The 16,514-nt window shown below is 39.3% G+C and overlaps 1 protein-coding gene across 2 annotated transcripts in view; it reads left to right on the top strand.

The window, feature by feature from the left end:
* Window positions 1-6,767, top strand: part of mllt3 (MLLT3 super elongation complex subunit) — a 58,706-nt gene extending 51,939 nt beyond the window's left edge. For both annotated transcript variants that reach the window (XM_072687858.1, XM_072687857.1), the window contains exons 8-13: window positions 453-525; window positions 726-864; window positions 1,157-1,256; window positions 1,813-1,881; window positions 2,853-2,924; window positions 5,107-6,767. In XM_072687858.1, coding sequence (XP_072543959.1) covers window positions 453-525; window positions 726-864; window positions 1,157-1,256; window positions 1,813-1,881; window positions 2,853-2,924; window positions 5,107-5,238 — 585 coding nt within the window. In that variant the 3' untranslated portion in view covers window positions 5,239-6,767. The remainder of the gene's footprint in view (window positions 1-452; window positions 526-725; window positions 865-1,156; window positions 1,257-1,812; window positions 1,882-2,852; window positions 2,925-5,106) is intronic.
* Window positions 6,768-16,514: the final 9,747 nt, after the last annotated feature.

The raw sequence follows: 16,514 nt of genomic DNA, 5'->3' as shown, positions 1-16,514 counted from the left end.
GAAGCTGTTTCGCTCTTGCCCTACCTGTGTAAAACTAACTTAGGATTGTAATAAAGCAATCGGCTGCTAGAGTGCCGTGCAGTACTGTGATTTTATTGCGAGTGGGGGTGTTCTTAGGCACGGCGTGAAATGAGATAAAACCCCCTTACCCATCAATCCTCTGTGATGCCACAGCCATCTAAGGCTGGGAGTCTGGGAGGATAACGTTGCTGTCCAATGAAAAATGTGTATCTCCCAAATGGTGACTTTACAGTAGAAGATGTTTTGCACTTTTAATGGAAGTCAAAATAAACATAAAAAAGATTTCTAAGTGATTTGGAGCCTTTCCTTATTCCCTTCACCCTCCCAGCACTGGTAGCATTGTGCAATGGAGGATTTCTGTCTGAAATTACATATGCATTTATTTATTTATTTTTCTCTCTCTCTTTTCACCCATTTCTCCCACTCCCCAGTCAGAACAGCCTAGTCCAGCCAGCTCAAGCTCCAGTTCCAGTTCAGGCTTTGGACCTGCACACAAGCGTCAAGGTAACCTCACCTACTCTAGTGGCTTCTTTTGGCACGTTTCAACACCTGGCTTTGTGCTTGGGTGTGAGACCAGCCTTATATTAGGAACACTGTGCTTAAGAGAATCCATGTTGACCTATTACTCCATATACTTGTACTACAATAATATGTCCACTGCCTTTACTGCCATATTCAGTGTTTTCTATGTTGTGCATGTCCAGTGCTGGGTCCTCTACAGACGATAATTCAAGATTTGCACTCAGATGACAATGAAGATGAGTCCGAGGAAGAGGAAGACAATGACGTGGACTCTGACCTTGAGCGACCATTACACACGCACATGACACATCGCCATCGCAGGTACCCGACAAAGTTTGAGCTGAGTTTTGTAGATAACTGTAACCAGCGTTCTGTCTGTGTTTGGTGCATTGCTAGTGCTAGGAGGAGCTAGGAACGGGTGGGTTAATGATTTGACACATTTAAATTCGACAAGCAAAAAAAATGGATTAGAGCCTTGCGTTTTGGTACTATTAGTAGGTAAATTAGGTATGTAGGTGGTTTTTCTGTTAAATTTCATTTCGAAACAAAGCTTTTAAAGGTTACTGCGTGCTGTAGACGCATTGCGATGGTAAATGTGTTTGACTGATCACAGGGTGAGTTTGAGTGACGGCAGTGACAGTGAGAATAGTTCCGCCTCGTCTCCCCTCCACCACAACGAGCCCCCTCCGCTTCTAAAGGCCAGCAATAACCAGGTAAGGGCAAGCTGTTTTCTACAGCCTTACAGCCTTTCAGTGCATAAATCTGTTCTGAAACGGAGTCAAAAAGAAATAAAGGGGGGGGGGGGGAGTCTATTTCCCTGTGAGTAAATCAGATTTAGTCACACAAAATGTCTTTTTCCAGAGAGCTGCTTGTCGCAAGTAATAACACACTGAGCTGTGACATGTTTAAAGAGTTTATTTACAAGGAAATGGAAAGGAAAGGAAATTTTATTTCCTTTGCCTTTTTTTATTTTTTGATCAGTAAACTGTTTTCTTCTGTTGAGGAATCTCTGCATGTTGTTCATGTTCTTTATTTCCATAATGAATAATGGAAGTGATATTTTACCCTGTGTGTAGTGGGAGCTAATCAGTTTGTGGTTACACTAGACGCGTGTTGTGTAAAATAAATCTCGCTCACCTTGAAAGTTTACTCTTCTAATCAGTTCCTCCGTTACTAAGAAATCTAAACTTGTCATAGCACTGTATAAATATTCCACTCTCCATATAGCTCATTCTGATGTTACACATGGAAATATTCTGCTGCTTTCAGATACTAGAAGTGAAGAGTCCCATGAAACAGACGAAAGTGGACAAAAACAAGAATATTGATTGTGACAAGGTAAAAAACATTGAGCCTTCAATGAATAGCATATGCAGTATCAGAATTCTGCTCTAGCAGAAGTGCACAGCATGTATAAATACACAAGCTATTTGCTTAGGCAGTGAAGTGTTTTACTTTGTGAAAATACAAAATAACTAGTGGTGAGTTTGTTTGTCATTTTTGTATTTTGTCACGACCATGTAAAAGTGTTGTATCTCCAAAATGGCAACTTTACTGGAGAAAAAATTTTCAATGTTCAATGGAAAATCTATGTAAAAAGATCTAAAAAGATTGTCAAAAATTAAGCATTTCTATTGGCCGTTCTTCATAAAAATCACACAATGTAAAGAACAACTGTCAGATTCAAATAATGTCAAAAAACAGGAAACTGCAAAAATGGAGGTCTATATTTTTTGCATCACCGTGATGATATTCCTGTATGTGTTTAAGTACTTTTTAAACTCTTAAAACTTTTGTACTTCGAAAGTCTTTTATACCTTTTACTGTGTTTTGTATATTATAACGCTGTATACCATCAGGTTAAATGACAGCACAACCCCGCTTAATACCCAAATGAATGCATTTAATGGTGTTTGCTTAGGATACTTGTATTAAATCTAATTTTCATTATTGTTCCCTTACCCAAATTTAATCCTTAAATTTTGTCTTATTGTTGAAGATCACAGTACATCATGTTACACAAGCAAGTTAGAGATTACTTAAGTCAAAGCAGTTTGAGGCAGAGGTATGATTATTTAGGCATGCTGTTTTCACAAAGCTAATTTATGGAGCATAAGCTTCAATGCTTATTAGCTGCGTTAGCCTTGTAACTCCAGTACGAAATTGAAGAAGACCTTTAGGCACCATGTCCTACAGCATATAATAATGCTCAAATTTAAAAATTTCACCAAACATTTCTGTTTCCTATATAAGAGCATTGAAATGCAAAGCATCCAGTTCTACAGGCTGATGGCACATTGTTGTTTCAGGCATACCTGGATGAACTGGTGGAGCTCCACAGAAGACTAATGGCACTAAGAGAGAGGCACATATTACAGCAGGTACAGTGTGCACGTGTGTATTTTGGTGTGAGTATAAAGTGTAATATTTGTGGAGAGTCATTTTAATGCGGTTTACTGAAGAAGGCATGAGCCTCCTGCTTCATTAAGGTTGTTCACTTTTACCTGTAATGTTAGAGTGCAAAAAGGGAGCACTTTGAAAAGGATTGCAACTAAATGAACTCAGGAAAGTAGGCTGAGGTCATGGAATGCTTTATGTGAAGTTGAAAGCTATTTTGCGCTATGTCACTGTCAGTGTATATCTGCGTGTGATAACTTACCAGAAACAGTACCTATTCCCACCCCCCCTGTGCTGGCCCAGTAAGCGCTTTGCGGTCGTAATTCTTTTGATTATGTATGTTTTGAGACCTATTTGTTTTGACAGAATGGAGAACAATACTTCTTTTTCCAGAGCTTTGCTTTGCCTTCCTAACGAAAAGGAATGAAATATGTTTGGGAGACTTCCAAACAAGGTTGAGACAGTGCAAACACACAGCCTAATCAAGCTAATCCTTCTGAGTCGAGCTAAGTGTTCCACATCCTCAGCCCTGGAACATGGCAATGATTAACTGTCGTTTCTTTCCTGCTCGAAGAAGCAGAAATTGGAAAAGCTGTCTTCATCATTGTCCTTTCACACAGCTAAATGCCTGCCATGAATGTTTGGTGTGGAATTCATGAAGATAAAAAAACAGCCTTTAAATGCCGTTGGGTTTTTTTGGGTGGCCATTAACTGTAGAAAGTAGCCCATTGGTTTCCCCCATGGTACCTTAAACAGTGAAGCAACCTTTGTCCTCCACCCAGAAGACAGCAGTGAGGTCTCTGAGCAGCTGAGTTCTATCTTCATTGTCATAACAGGCCCCTGAGTCTCTTGTGTTCCTGGCCCTGGTTCAGCAGAAAGAAGAGAAATTCTTTCCATATGGGGGTCTGGCTTTGTAGTGTGAAAGGGATCAGGTTTGGGTCCCATTACTGCATGGTTTCATCAACCCCCTCCCGGCTTCCTTTAATCGGCAGTGCGATCCCCTCCAAACTAGAGAGTGAGAAAGAAAGAAAGGAAGAGGGAGCGAGAGAGAGCTGGAACCAATAAGCAGCTGGTTTGGAAAAGCATCTCTCCTATTACAGTTAGATCCATGGCCCCATGTGGAGGGGGCTCCAAGCTCTCAAAGAAAGACCTGTTTAGAAAATAAGGCAAACAGATATAAATAACTAATCACTTCATCTAGTGTAAGGTTATAATTCTTTTATAATTTTATATCTTAATTGGTAATGCCTTTGGGGTTTATTAAGGTCTTGTCCTTTGTTCAGTAAAGCCTGAATTATTCTTTAGTGGCAATGTTGTATTATGATAGTAGTAATAATGCAATTTGTGATTTTTCCCCATGACAGAACCCCCAGTTATGTACATATAAAAGGTTATAATGAATAAAGCCTAATGCATAGTGAAGAAAGCATAGCATCTTATTTTTTTCCTTAAAATAAAGTGTTTGGGGGGGCTCCAAGTGGCTCGAATCCTTAGCCTTGCTGCCTTTCCATCCGCAGTCCGAGAGAGCACATTTGCTGGGCTGTCTTGGGGGATGTTAGGTCATCACTCTAGAAGCAATGTTGAACAGCACCTGACACTTTTTCTTCCAAGTGTTTTGGCTGCTCAGTGATGCTACATCGGCGGCAGTTTGAAAAGAGGTGGTGGCAGGCTTTGCCATCTATCGGCAGTAGCATGTGCAAGTCCTTATCCTCCTAATGTTGAGATCATTAATAGTGCTAGGGAACGTTATGAACGGGCAGGTTAATTAGCATCAACAAATTGGATCAAATCTTACGACTCAATACATTATACATACATACATTTTTAGATTTTGGTTTTAGTCATTTAGTTTGAACAGTGCATTACAGATATGATGCAGTATATTGTACTGAAAAATCTGATTGATAGAAACAATATAAACATTTAAACGTTCCAATAATACGGTCCTCTAATTATATGCACAGACAAAAACTAGGCAATAGCAATATTTATGGTGACGTTTTAACCATCAATAAAAACGCTATAATAGTTAAATGCTACCAATTGGACAATATTCTCAGTAGGCTGATAAAAGTATATTGTGACGCAATGCTTAATGATTGCAATAACAATCATGTCGCCCAGACCTCGGGACACAGATTAATTATGTCTTTATTTCTCTTCTAGATTGTAAACCTCATTGAAGAAACTGGACATTTTCACATCACAAACACAACCTTTGACTTTGACCTTTGCTCCTTGGACAAAACCACAGTTCGAAAGCTGCAGAGCTACCTGGAAACCTCTGGAGCGTCTTGAGGAACCTGTGCAGCTGGCTGCCGTGAGCAGGAACACCAGACGTCCTCCGCTTATTTTTCTCTACTCTTGAATCAATCAATTTGTGTGGCAATGCTATGGATCAGCTTCATCTTAGAGGTCCTGGAGCGCCTTTTCTTAACTCCATGTGCCTCAGAAATGGATACTCTACATCAGCCTGGAGACTCTTCCTGTCCACCAGGACTTCACCTGAAAAGCCTTGAAAAGTCCAACATTGCCAAAAAATGGGAATATCAAGTTCATCATGCTCCAAAAAGAAGAATGTGCATATTGTTACTACGTATGAATGTTTTGTTCTGTTCTTTGTGACGAATGCATGTTTCAACACTGCCTTACACCATTGTCTATTTATTGAGTATGAGTTTCAAGTGTGTGTGTGTGTAAGAGCAAATGATATTAAACTTGTGCAAGCACTTGGGAACAGTCATCTCATTGGCGCTTTAAGGCGGTGGAGCATTTTCAGATTTGCTCACCAATTTTGAGATCAGTCACATGAAAGATGCTTTCTTTCACATCTCATATCTGACTGCGTTTTGGACAATGGAAGACACTGTAAATGAGCGGTGTCTGAAGAAAACTCCATACTTTGGTCTTACTGCTGTTTCCAGAAAAGGCGATCTGTCCTAAGCAGACTTTCTTAGTGAGGATAGAATGCCCTTTTTAAATTATTGCACATCAGCGGCATCTGAAGTGATGTATTCCACTCCACCATTGGAACAGTTGTGGAATGACGCCTTTTGGACTGGGCAGGACTGAGCTAACTGTAGATTTCTGGGCCAAATACACTCATATGATAGGAATCAGTCTCAGTAGAATGCCGTGTTTTTGAATCTGTTGATGTTGTTTATTTATTTAATGGGACCACAATTCCCATGGTAATTTGTTGGCTGTTTGGAAACCAGTGGAAACTGGTTTGTGTCTTCTTTTAGATTTACTTTGGGAAAACGTGTTGTTTTGTTAAACTGAGGAAATCAAAGTTTACTCTGCAGGTCATTAAGACTGTTCTTTTATAAGAAACTTGATTGATTAACTGATGTTGAATTAATAGAAGCCAAAACGGGCGCATTGTGCAGTTGAGCTGTAGGCCCGATGGTTGAGTTATGCCTTAAGGCAAGACTAGTGTCTTTGGAAAGGTAATTTTGAATCAAATGAATCAATCTGTAAGAGATACAGATCATTTTCGAGACCTGTTGGAAAGGGGGGGATGAATTATTGGCACTGTGTGTAAAGATGTACTTTTTTTTTCTCTCAGAAATCTGCTTTTTTTTTGTATTTTGTTTGTTTTTTGCAGAATGAAATCAAACATTGTATACTTTTAATGTCTGAATTTCCCTGGTTCAGTTTCTCAACCCAAAGAACTTTTTAGTTTAGTTATCATTATATAATGTTTATATGTGTGTATAAACTTTATATGTGGTAAAACTTGATTATCTTTCCTTTCTTGGAAGGTACTGACCTGCTTCCAGCTGAACGTTCCTGATTCTACATACAAAATACAAAATCCAAACAGAGTTTTTGTCAGTGTGCAGTTACTGACTGGAAAGTGCATGGATGAGTAGCTTCATGTAAGGGCGAGTGGCATTTAGCTTCACCTTAGGATTTATAATTAGGCAAACAATGTTCCATTACAATAGTTGATATTTTCATAACAAGCTTGTGAGAATGTTGCAGTGAAACAACTGCACCATGAGGTTGGACCAAGCTGTTTCTGTTGAACATGGAAGAACTGTTCAAGAAGTATTAGGCTTGCATACTGTGTCCAACAGATTGTAGACACCTGCTTATCTAATGTTTCTTCTGAAATCAAGGCTGTTAATTGGGAGCTGCTTTTCTTCTGGGAAGTTTTTATACTAGATGTTGAAAGGTCGCTTTGAGGATTTGATTGTGTTCAGCCACAAAAGCATTAATGAGGTCAGGTACTGATATGGGATGATTAGTTCTGGATCACAAACACTACTCCAGCTTGTCACAAAGGTGTTGGATGGAGCTTCATCTGTCCAGAGAATGCAGTCTCTCTCACCCACAGCTTTATGTTCTCTTGACACGAGTGCACCCGTATGTGGCTGCTCCAGAGTGCCCCAGTTTATTGGCATTGCTTTTCTATGGAGGATAAACAAAAGTCATGTTTACAACATTTAACAGCTTTTATGTATGTTGAAATAATGGGGGTGTCTTGAATTTCCTGATGGAAATAGAAAAGCTGTCCTACATGAGGAGTTTAACCTCCCATACATCTTTGCACTGTACTCCAGCTGTAGGCACTCCATTAAGTGTAGTCCTACTGTAAAGGATCATGCTTCAGTTAAAAAAGGATTTTGACTCGAACTGCTGAAGGCGGGGGCAGCGGCTCTTTTTAAAACGAAGTGCGGATATAACGGAAACTCTGAAAGGGGGAAAAGTTCATGAAAGCAGTTTATTAATACATTAGGCAGCCTTGGGGGTCAGGGAGCTGAACCCACTCTCTATCAGGGGACATGTGGTTTCTATGTTGGTCGGTGTGGGTGGTCTAACAATGGAGTTGAGATCTCTGCGTTTTCTTAAGGTTCTCTGTGAAAGCCTTTCTGCAGCAAGAGATATGATCTGTTTTTAAAAAAGTAAATCCTCTAGGTTAAGGATTGAAAGTTTGTACAGTAATTCAGCAAGATCTCCGTCTGAAACGGAAGGGAGGTCACGTTGGGATGGTGTGGTTGGTGGGGGAGGAGGTGGAATACAGGCAACCTCAGGCCTGGAGCATCTTGTGTACAGTGAAGAACTGTCACAAAAAATAAATTATATATATATATATATACACTGCACACACTATCACCACCACCATGTTTGACCGCAGATATGATTAACAAAATAACAAAACCGTCTTATAAAATGTTTAACTTGGTCCACAGAACATTAATCCAGAAAGCTTGGAGGGTCATCTCTGTGTTTGGCAAATAAGGCTCCATGTCTCCTCCTGGTAAGCAGGGGTTTCCCTTAGCAGCAACTCTCCCTTGGAAACTATTAAAAGTCTGTTTCTAATGGCAGAAACATAGCCACGGAGCGTATAAGACCTACATATCCTTTACAGTTTGTTTGGGTGCTTTTGTGACATGTGTGTGTCATTGCTCCTCACAACTTTGGTACGGTGTGCTGTTGCCGTTCTTTTTAAAGTCACTGAGCTGATAACGCCACTTTTCCACATATAGTAGATCTAAAATGCCTGGTCTTATTTAACTATGTCATGACAATGTAAACTTAATCTTTGGAGTAAACATGTTTAACAGTGCAAAAAGTAAATGGCAACAGACACAACAGACTTTAAGTGTTATATTCAGCCTTATATTCAGAGTTCTGTATCTGTGCATCTCTGCTAGTGACACTGTCCAAACAATGGCTAGGAAGTGTGAGAGCATCTGCACCAGCCCCCTACTAAGCCTTTCACTTAGCGCCATTCCACAAGTCCATGGGTGAGCAGCTGAATCTTAGCATAAGAGTCCATTCTGGCCTCTGTGGTAAAGCTTTCACACACAGATCATATTAGGCGAGCCTTATGCAGTAGAACACCTACAAATCTCAGATTACACATCTCAGTAATGGACTGGGAAATGGAGTCTGCTCAAAAATACTTGCATTTTATGGAATATAGTGACTAACATCCATAATGTAGGGCTCCATTCACCTTCCACCAACCAGAGTCATATAATCAGCATTGTGTGTAGCGAACAAAGTTAGACCACATTTAGGAGATGTAACTTCCTCATACAGTCTTTTTGAAAAAGGATTAGCAAATTAACCAAAACTAAAGAACATCCAAGCTTCTAAAACTGTGAAAAACACTATACATTTTTTACTGCATATTATTAATACACTTTTATTTAAACTTCCTTCATCCCATTTTCTCTTAAACTGGTTCTTAAGAGAAACTGTTCTTAAGAGTTCTCTGTCTTTCTTTCGACTTTAACCCTTTGTACTTTTATACGTTTGAGGTTAAATTAAGCAGTAATTTGAAGAATTCATGCTTGGGTGAATTGTTGATTTGGCTCTGGATCTGTGAAACATATCATTTACAAGTGAAACCTATATAATACCCTGATCTCGCATGACAAATTGGATTATTTAGCCCATCTACCAATACGAACTGCAAAACTGACCATGAGACTACACTGAAAGTTGTGAGAGAGAGAAAGAGCAAGAAAGAGAGAGCAAAAAAGAGAGAGATGGGAGGTTCTTTATAATCCCTGTCACATTGTACCTCCCACCCAACACCTGTTCATTACTTCATAAATCTGCACTGCACTGAGACACAGTAACTTTATCACCGGAACACTGCATTCGGTAGTGGGGAAAATTGCAACCACTTATCTATCTGTTAATAATTATCAAAAGAAGTTGTGAAATCAATAAAATATATCCTATTATTCCTGATATTCTGTTTTTGTGGATACAGACAGTTTCATCATTGAATACTAAGATGCTTTGTCATAAACATGACAGTAAATAATGTTCTTTTCAATGTTTTCGGCAACATTTGAATTTATATAATAATCCACTGTAGACGCCTGTATACCTTCTACATTCAATTAAATATCTTATGCACTCACTGTAACGTTTTTCTAAACCGGGTCCTAATCCTAACCCTGGTCTCAATTCAAACCCAAAACTTTATGCTACTGAGAAGCTTCTCAATATGTTGTTAGTCATTTAGTTTAACATTTTGTTTGTCAATGGTCTATATGGGAGTAAGGGGATATATATATATCCACTATAGTGCATATTGTTACTGTCACCCAATATCTCTATTTTTGCTGTTTTCCACTTTTGTGATATGATCTGAATCTGGTACTTGTTCTTTACATTGTGTCAAGATTTATGATTACAGAAATGCTCCAAAATAACTCCAAATAACTTCACTGCATCACACCCAAAGTTTGCATAATCCTCAGAGAAAAATAGTGGCAATAAAATGGGATGCTCTGGAGAAACTGCATCACCATGTACAATGCCAGGTGTTGGCTAGAGGATTTTAAAGCCCCCTGGTTTGGGATGTGAAGTAACTGCAATCTCTGCAGTCCCAGTTTTAAAGGATAACTTTGGGATAAGGTGGAGTGCTGTTTGCAATCTAGAACTGATTATTCAACACCAGTACTAGACCTCAGTTTTACTCTTATGGCTGAATGCAATCAAACCACCATAGCCATGTTCCAACATCTGTTGGAAAACGACAAGACGACCAAAGACAATCAGAGGCTGTTATTACAGTAAAGGCTAAACATGCAGGGTATGAAGGTGTCTACACAGTTGAATAAATGGTGTATTACTGATAAATGTGACGAAAGCTGTTGGGTTTCTCTTGGAGCCAATTGTGGCTGCTTATATGTGCTTTTAGTAGAATTTTGTATGTTCAAACAGAGTGAACAGGTCTAGATGTATTTGGCCCATTTTTCCTTTCAAGATCTTTAGTCATAAACTTTAGTGAATGTATCTTCTGGAAACCATCCTGGAAACTGAACTCCTTTTCTGCCCACAGTTCACATACATGGCCAGGATATCAGACTGGACAGCGCGTCCACAGTGAAGACAAACCACAGGCAAAGTATTGTCCTTCACTTCTTTCAAACTGGCTTCCAAATGAGTGAGAACAAGAGAAAGAAAAAAACGAAAGAAGGCTTCACTAGTTTTGGTATCCTGGATTAACTTAAGCCATCTTACATTGCCAGGGTGCTGGCGAAATAGGTTTGGGGGAGAGGGGGGGTGGGTAGCAGGGGGGTTCACAGTCAGGGCCAACAGCAGGACATCCTGTTTGAGCCTCCAAATGCCATTTCCTCCAATATAAAAAAAAAAAAACAAGAAAAGAGAGGAGAGACCATCCAGAAGCGGCTCCCACAGAAGAGACGCAGGGACATTGATCATCATTCTGGCGCAAGGCCAAGGCCTGAGAGAAAGGGACCAGCAGAGCCTGCGGAAAGCAGCCAGGGGAGAGGAAAAAAAAGGCACCTAAAGTATGTCATTAAAGCTGAAGGTTGGTGAAAAGTCTTCAGTTGCCTCCCCAAAAGACCTTACAGGCTGCTGACTACAAAGCTTTATAAACGCTGACTTCAAAAAGGAAGCATCTTGCTAATTTCTTACTGATCTCGCTCTCAAGACAAGAAAGAAAAGATTTATTTCAAAAGAAGTGTTTAGAAACATTGCTTGTATCATTTGTTTTGGGATGACTGTCTAGGTTACCCAGAAAAGCCTTTGATGCTTCATTTTAACAAGCATTTCACAGCAGACGTCAGTGGAGGTTAACTAACAGAATGCAACAACAGGGACCCCTGATATTCCTTTCCTTTTTGAATGCCTTGCATTCAAATTTGAACAAAACTAGAGCAAATGTTTGTCTACCTCTAATCTGCCTGCTCACTCTACTCGGGCAATGGTGGTTTGAGAATAAGTGGTTTAGGCGGGAAATTAATTGAGAGAGAAAACCAGAACCCCCCTCGACCCCTCTGAAAAAAACTTCCTATTGCTCAAGTGATTTCATCCCTCAGGCCCCTAATCCCCCATTCTCCGATTTGCACACAGTGACAATAATTCTAAGGTCCCCTCATCATATGTTTTAGCTTAGTTGTGTCTGGTCCCTTTCTTCAGGCTGCCGATCGCGTTGACCCCTCCGCCGGCTCCTTGTGAAGAATCCTGGGTGGCGGCCGTGTCACTGGAAACGCATACAAATTAGCTTTTTCAAAAAAATCAGCTTGAGTTATGTAAAGAACAAAAGGGAGCAGACTTCAAAGTGACGGGCAGGGACGAAAAGGGTGGGACACAGGGGTGGAAAGGGAGGGAGATGCCGCTCAAGCTTCACGAAGGGGTCAGAATGGAAGAGCATAGACGGTTCCCACATGAGCGGCTCTCCAGACGACTGGGGATCTGATTATTTCTTATAAAGGCTCCGCCTTCTCCGCCTATTTGGGCCTGGAACCCTGGTACCCCTGATGCGGGCCGGGGACTCTTGGAGTGGAGCCCAGAGCCAACCTGCTCTTTTGATTGGCCCAAAGGAGGCTTTGTTCTCCCTCATGGAGCTCGGCGGGCCAGTGACCCATGACCCCCAGCCGGCCCACCAGTCTGTGCGAGTGCGCACACACACAATGCTTCAGTCGCTAAATCCCCCTCAAAGGAGTTTTTTTTTTTTTTTTTTTTGGGGGGGGGGGGGGGGGGGGAGAGAGAGGCAGAAAAAACACACTTGCACACACTGTCTGTGTAAGGTTGGTTGGCCTGGCGTTTCAAAATCAAACTGTTAAAAATGCTACAGATCTTCCCCATCTGTGGACACTTTTTGCTTTCTTAAATTTTTTTATGCGTTAGATGGTGGTAGGTAAAGAACAATGGTGAGTAAAAAAGACAGAAACTTCTCCATGAACCCACTTAACCTTCAAAAAGTGCTGCCGGCCACCAACTTTTCAACTGTCCAGAATCAGAAATTTACACACTTTACAGTATAGGTGCTGAAAGGTTTGAAAGAAACTCTGAATGGTGTATTAAAAGAGTGCTCTCTCTGTCACATCTGTACCCTATGCTGTAGTACTAAAAGTGTATCCTGGATCCAACACTGAAACCAATAAATTAGCCATGTTTGTGTCTATATATTAATAAAATAGACATTTAAATATGAAGTCATGAAACTTTAGTTGTTGCTGCTTTCCCCTTGAATTTCTACATATGTGTGCATGCTGTACACGTATGTATAATATACATTTACACATACTGTATATTACACAAATGGATCATACATGTTTTTGGCTGGTAGATAAATACATTTATCTACACATATGTAGTAAATATAATATAAATCTGGCAGGTCTTCTTTGTATGCTCCAAAATCAGTTTCAAATTGACTTTCATAGAAAGTCTCCTTCTTCTTCTCCTGAAAAGGTGCCATTTTGGAGATATCAGGTTCTTTCTTTTATATGTTGTTGAATATATGATTCACATATGTCATATATCAGATTTATATATTGGTGGGGACACAGCAAAAAGGTTTTAAAAAATGGCTTTCCAATCATATCAGTCCAAACTGTAAAACTCAAGGTATTAAGTGTCCATATTAGCAATTCATCTGTACAAACAATTATATGCAAGTACAAACAAAATGGGAATGTCCATTCATCATACCGCTCAGGATGGAGAAGTTCTGTGATGCCACCCTGTGTTTTGCTTTTTCTTTGTGCCTGTGTGCATTTGCAAACATTAATCTGGCTTTTTTATGGGATTTTTTGGAGTAATTGCTTCTTCCTGGCAGAGTGGCCTTTCATCCCATGTTGATACAGTACTCGTTTCACTGTGGATAATGACACACTCTTACCAGTTCTGTCAGGAGGACTGGGCCAAACGTTTGACCCAAGTCATACAGTTTAAGGGCAATGGTACCAAATACTAATAAAATGTATTTAAACTTTTGTAATAAAAATTGCCTTAAAAATTCTCATTATTCTGGCATTTAGCAAATAGAAATAATTTTGGTCATCTTAATTAACCTAAAACATGAAATGGTCATTCTGATTTCATGTCAGACAGTGAGAAAAAAAATGCATATGTGTCTTTTTATATATTGTATGTAAACCTCTGGTTTCAACTGTAGCTAATAAAATATTCAAGTGGTCAATTAGCAGTGATTTGGATTGTGAAGAGCTGTTCACGCACTGTAGCAGCTATAGCTCCACACTGATATGTTCTCTTCTTAGATTAATGATTCTTAAAACTATGAAAAATGTTTTAAATTATTAACAAATGTTTTGTATGCTGCAACTATACCAAGTAAATGTTCAGTTTGATTTAGTCAGTCAGAAAACGTTTAGATGGTATTGTGATTGGAATTTGATGAAGCATGATTGTTGAATGAACAGTTTTGTTTAGTGGGAAAAAACCCTGGCATTCCTGATATTGAAACAACTGGAAAACAATCAGAAGTGCAGGCATTAAATGCATTGGTAATTACATGACTGTGCAGTTATTTAAACAGTATAGCCATTAAAGACTAGTTAAGCATTTGTCTTCAAGAGGACTCATTCCTGGCTTGTTCTTACTCTCATTTAGACTTGGCCTTGACCTGGTCTTGGGTCTACTTTAAATTTTAGACTTTGAATAGACTTTTCGAATTTTAGAATAGGAATCATCAAAGGTGGTTTAGAGTGCAGTGTTATCTCTATTATCTAGTCACCTAGCATGGGTGATAATTTACACATTTGTCCATGATTTTTTTTGCCATTTGTTTTTCTTTTTTAAGTTTCTCAAACTTACAGTCCATGGCAAGCGACTGTATTCAACATATGCTACAGGTTAATTTAAAAACTCCTGTGGTATTTCTTTAAACTTGAGTTCCATTGCTTAAAATGTTCTTAGTAGGGAATAAAAAATGACTCTTAAATGGCATCATTTCACTGTATGGCACCTTTATTTCTAAGAGTTCAATACTTTCTGTAAATTGGTATTTTCCGACAAGCCATTCAAAGTGAGGGGGTTATATAGGTCACTGTATCTTGAAACCGAATTTAAAAGACATTAAGGCTTTGATTCAGTGGTCAGCAGTTACTGCTCTTTGCTTTTTTTTTTCAACATGTTAGAGCCCCAAGGTGATTTCAGCTTATTTCCTCTCAGCTAATTGAAAACAAATGAAAAGAGTGTTACTACGCTGTCTCTAACTCACTTAATGGTCTGGTGCGAGCTGCGGTGGCCTTTAAAGTCTGCATTAAACAGTAGTTTGCACTGGTCTTTGAAAGAAAGCTCATTATGTATGTCTCTTTTCACAATGCGCAATTAATCACTGCTAGTAAATAAAACACTGTAACTGTTCCAAAGGGTTGGCTAGAGTTCAGTAGGATTAGGGGTAAAAAACGGCATCTGATTATGCGTATACAAAGAGCATTAAGATCAGAAGGTATTTGTTAATAAATCTAAATGGAGCTTATCTGCAGAACATAAGCAGGCTGTGCAAATGAAAATAACACTTAGTAGGTGAACTTTTTTTTCTACTTTTTGATAGAGCATGGTGTTGTGTTCGCCAAAACCAAAGGGGTGTAACAGTGCATGGTAACACTAAACATCACAATGCAAATGTAATGTAATCTGTAATTATGCTGTTCTAAACTATACTATATATCCAAGTGGTCCCATATATCCAATGTTCATTTGGAGCATTGAGACGTTATACCAATATCATATCATCATACCAATATCAGCAGAACAAATCATGACACAACTAGTGTTGAACCGTGACTGAAAGTTTGAGGCCTTTGTGGCCTGAGAGTTTAGGCCACAAATTTAAAAAATGACAGTCAAAAGAGAAAATAAACCACCTGTATGATAATGCTAACTTCCTCTAAACCTAATATGTAATTCTAAGTATATTAGCGCTAAGCTAATGGCAATGCCCTTTATTGGGATGTTCTAGATGAAAAAGTCCTGCAACCCAGTTGCGATTGCAGTTTTCCAGCAACTGACGGAATATTGCTTTGGCTACTGCTCTTATTTACAGCCAGTGACATATGCAGGACTATAGCAAAATAGCTTCAACCCTTTAGAAATTGATGATTGGTTGATTCCACTGTCAGCTGTTGGTTATGTTGGTGGTTAATCTGACAAACAATCAGTTCTGCCATTAAAGTCCTAAGCAATAGGAGATCTTGCTAAACTGTATCTACCCAGATACCGCTGAAAAAAAATAACCCTTTTCCATCCAACAAAAACAAATTAGATTGGTATTGAAATAAAATGAGCTACAATTACAGACAGGTCCTGTAGAAGACATGGATTTAACACCATTTTAAATAGAGATTTTCCATTGAAAGAAAAAATATTATCAACAACTAGACTTAATCTCTAGGAAACCAATCCTATATGTTGCAAAAAACAAATTAATGCATTATGCCATGCCACTCCCAAAGATATTCTCATTGGCAGGTTATCCAACAGCATGAAAACAGTCATAGTTGCACTTGCTTTACATTTTGTTTTAAAAAGTATTATTAAGAACATTGAATCATGAATCAAGAAATTAAATTTCTTGTGAGCTAAGTGAATCGTTAAACACCTAGGAAACAGTAGATAAATGACATGCTCGTCATACAAATTCCCCCCACAACCCAGGCAGCTTGGATCAAGGCCAGCATGCCCCCCCCACATACCCCACATGCCCAGATGACAAACGGCAGACATCCAGCTTGTCTCCTTGTCTGATCCCCTCCTTCACCCAACCACAGAGTTGACATGGAAAAGCTCATTGCTGCCAGTCAACTCTTGGACCAGTGCTTTTC

The sequence above is a fragment of the Salminus brasiliensis genome, chromosome 9 (genome assembly GCF_030463535.1).
Source record: "Salminus brasiliensis chromosome 9, fSalBra1.hap2, whole genome shotgun sequence".
NCBI classification, from domain to species: Eukaryota; Metazoa; Chordata; class Actinopteri; order Characiformes; family Bryconidae; genus Salminus; species Salminus brasiliensis.
This window is presented reverse-complemented; position numbering and strand designations above follow the sequence as displayed.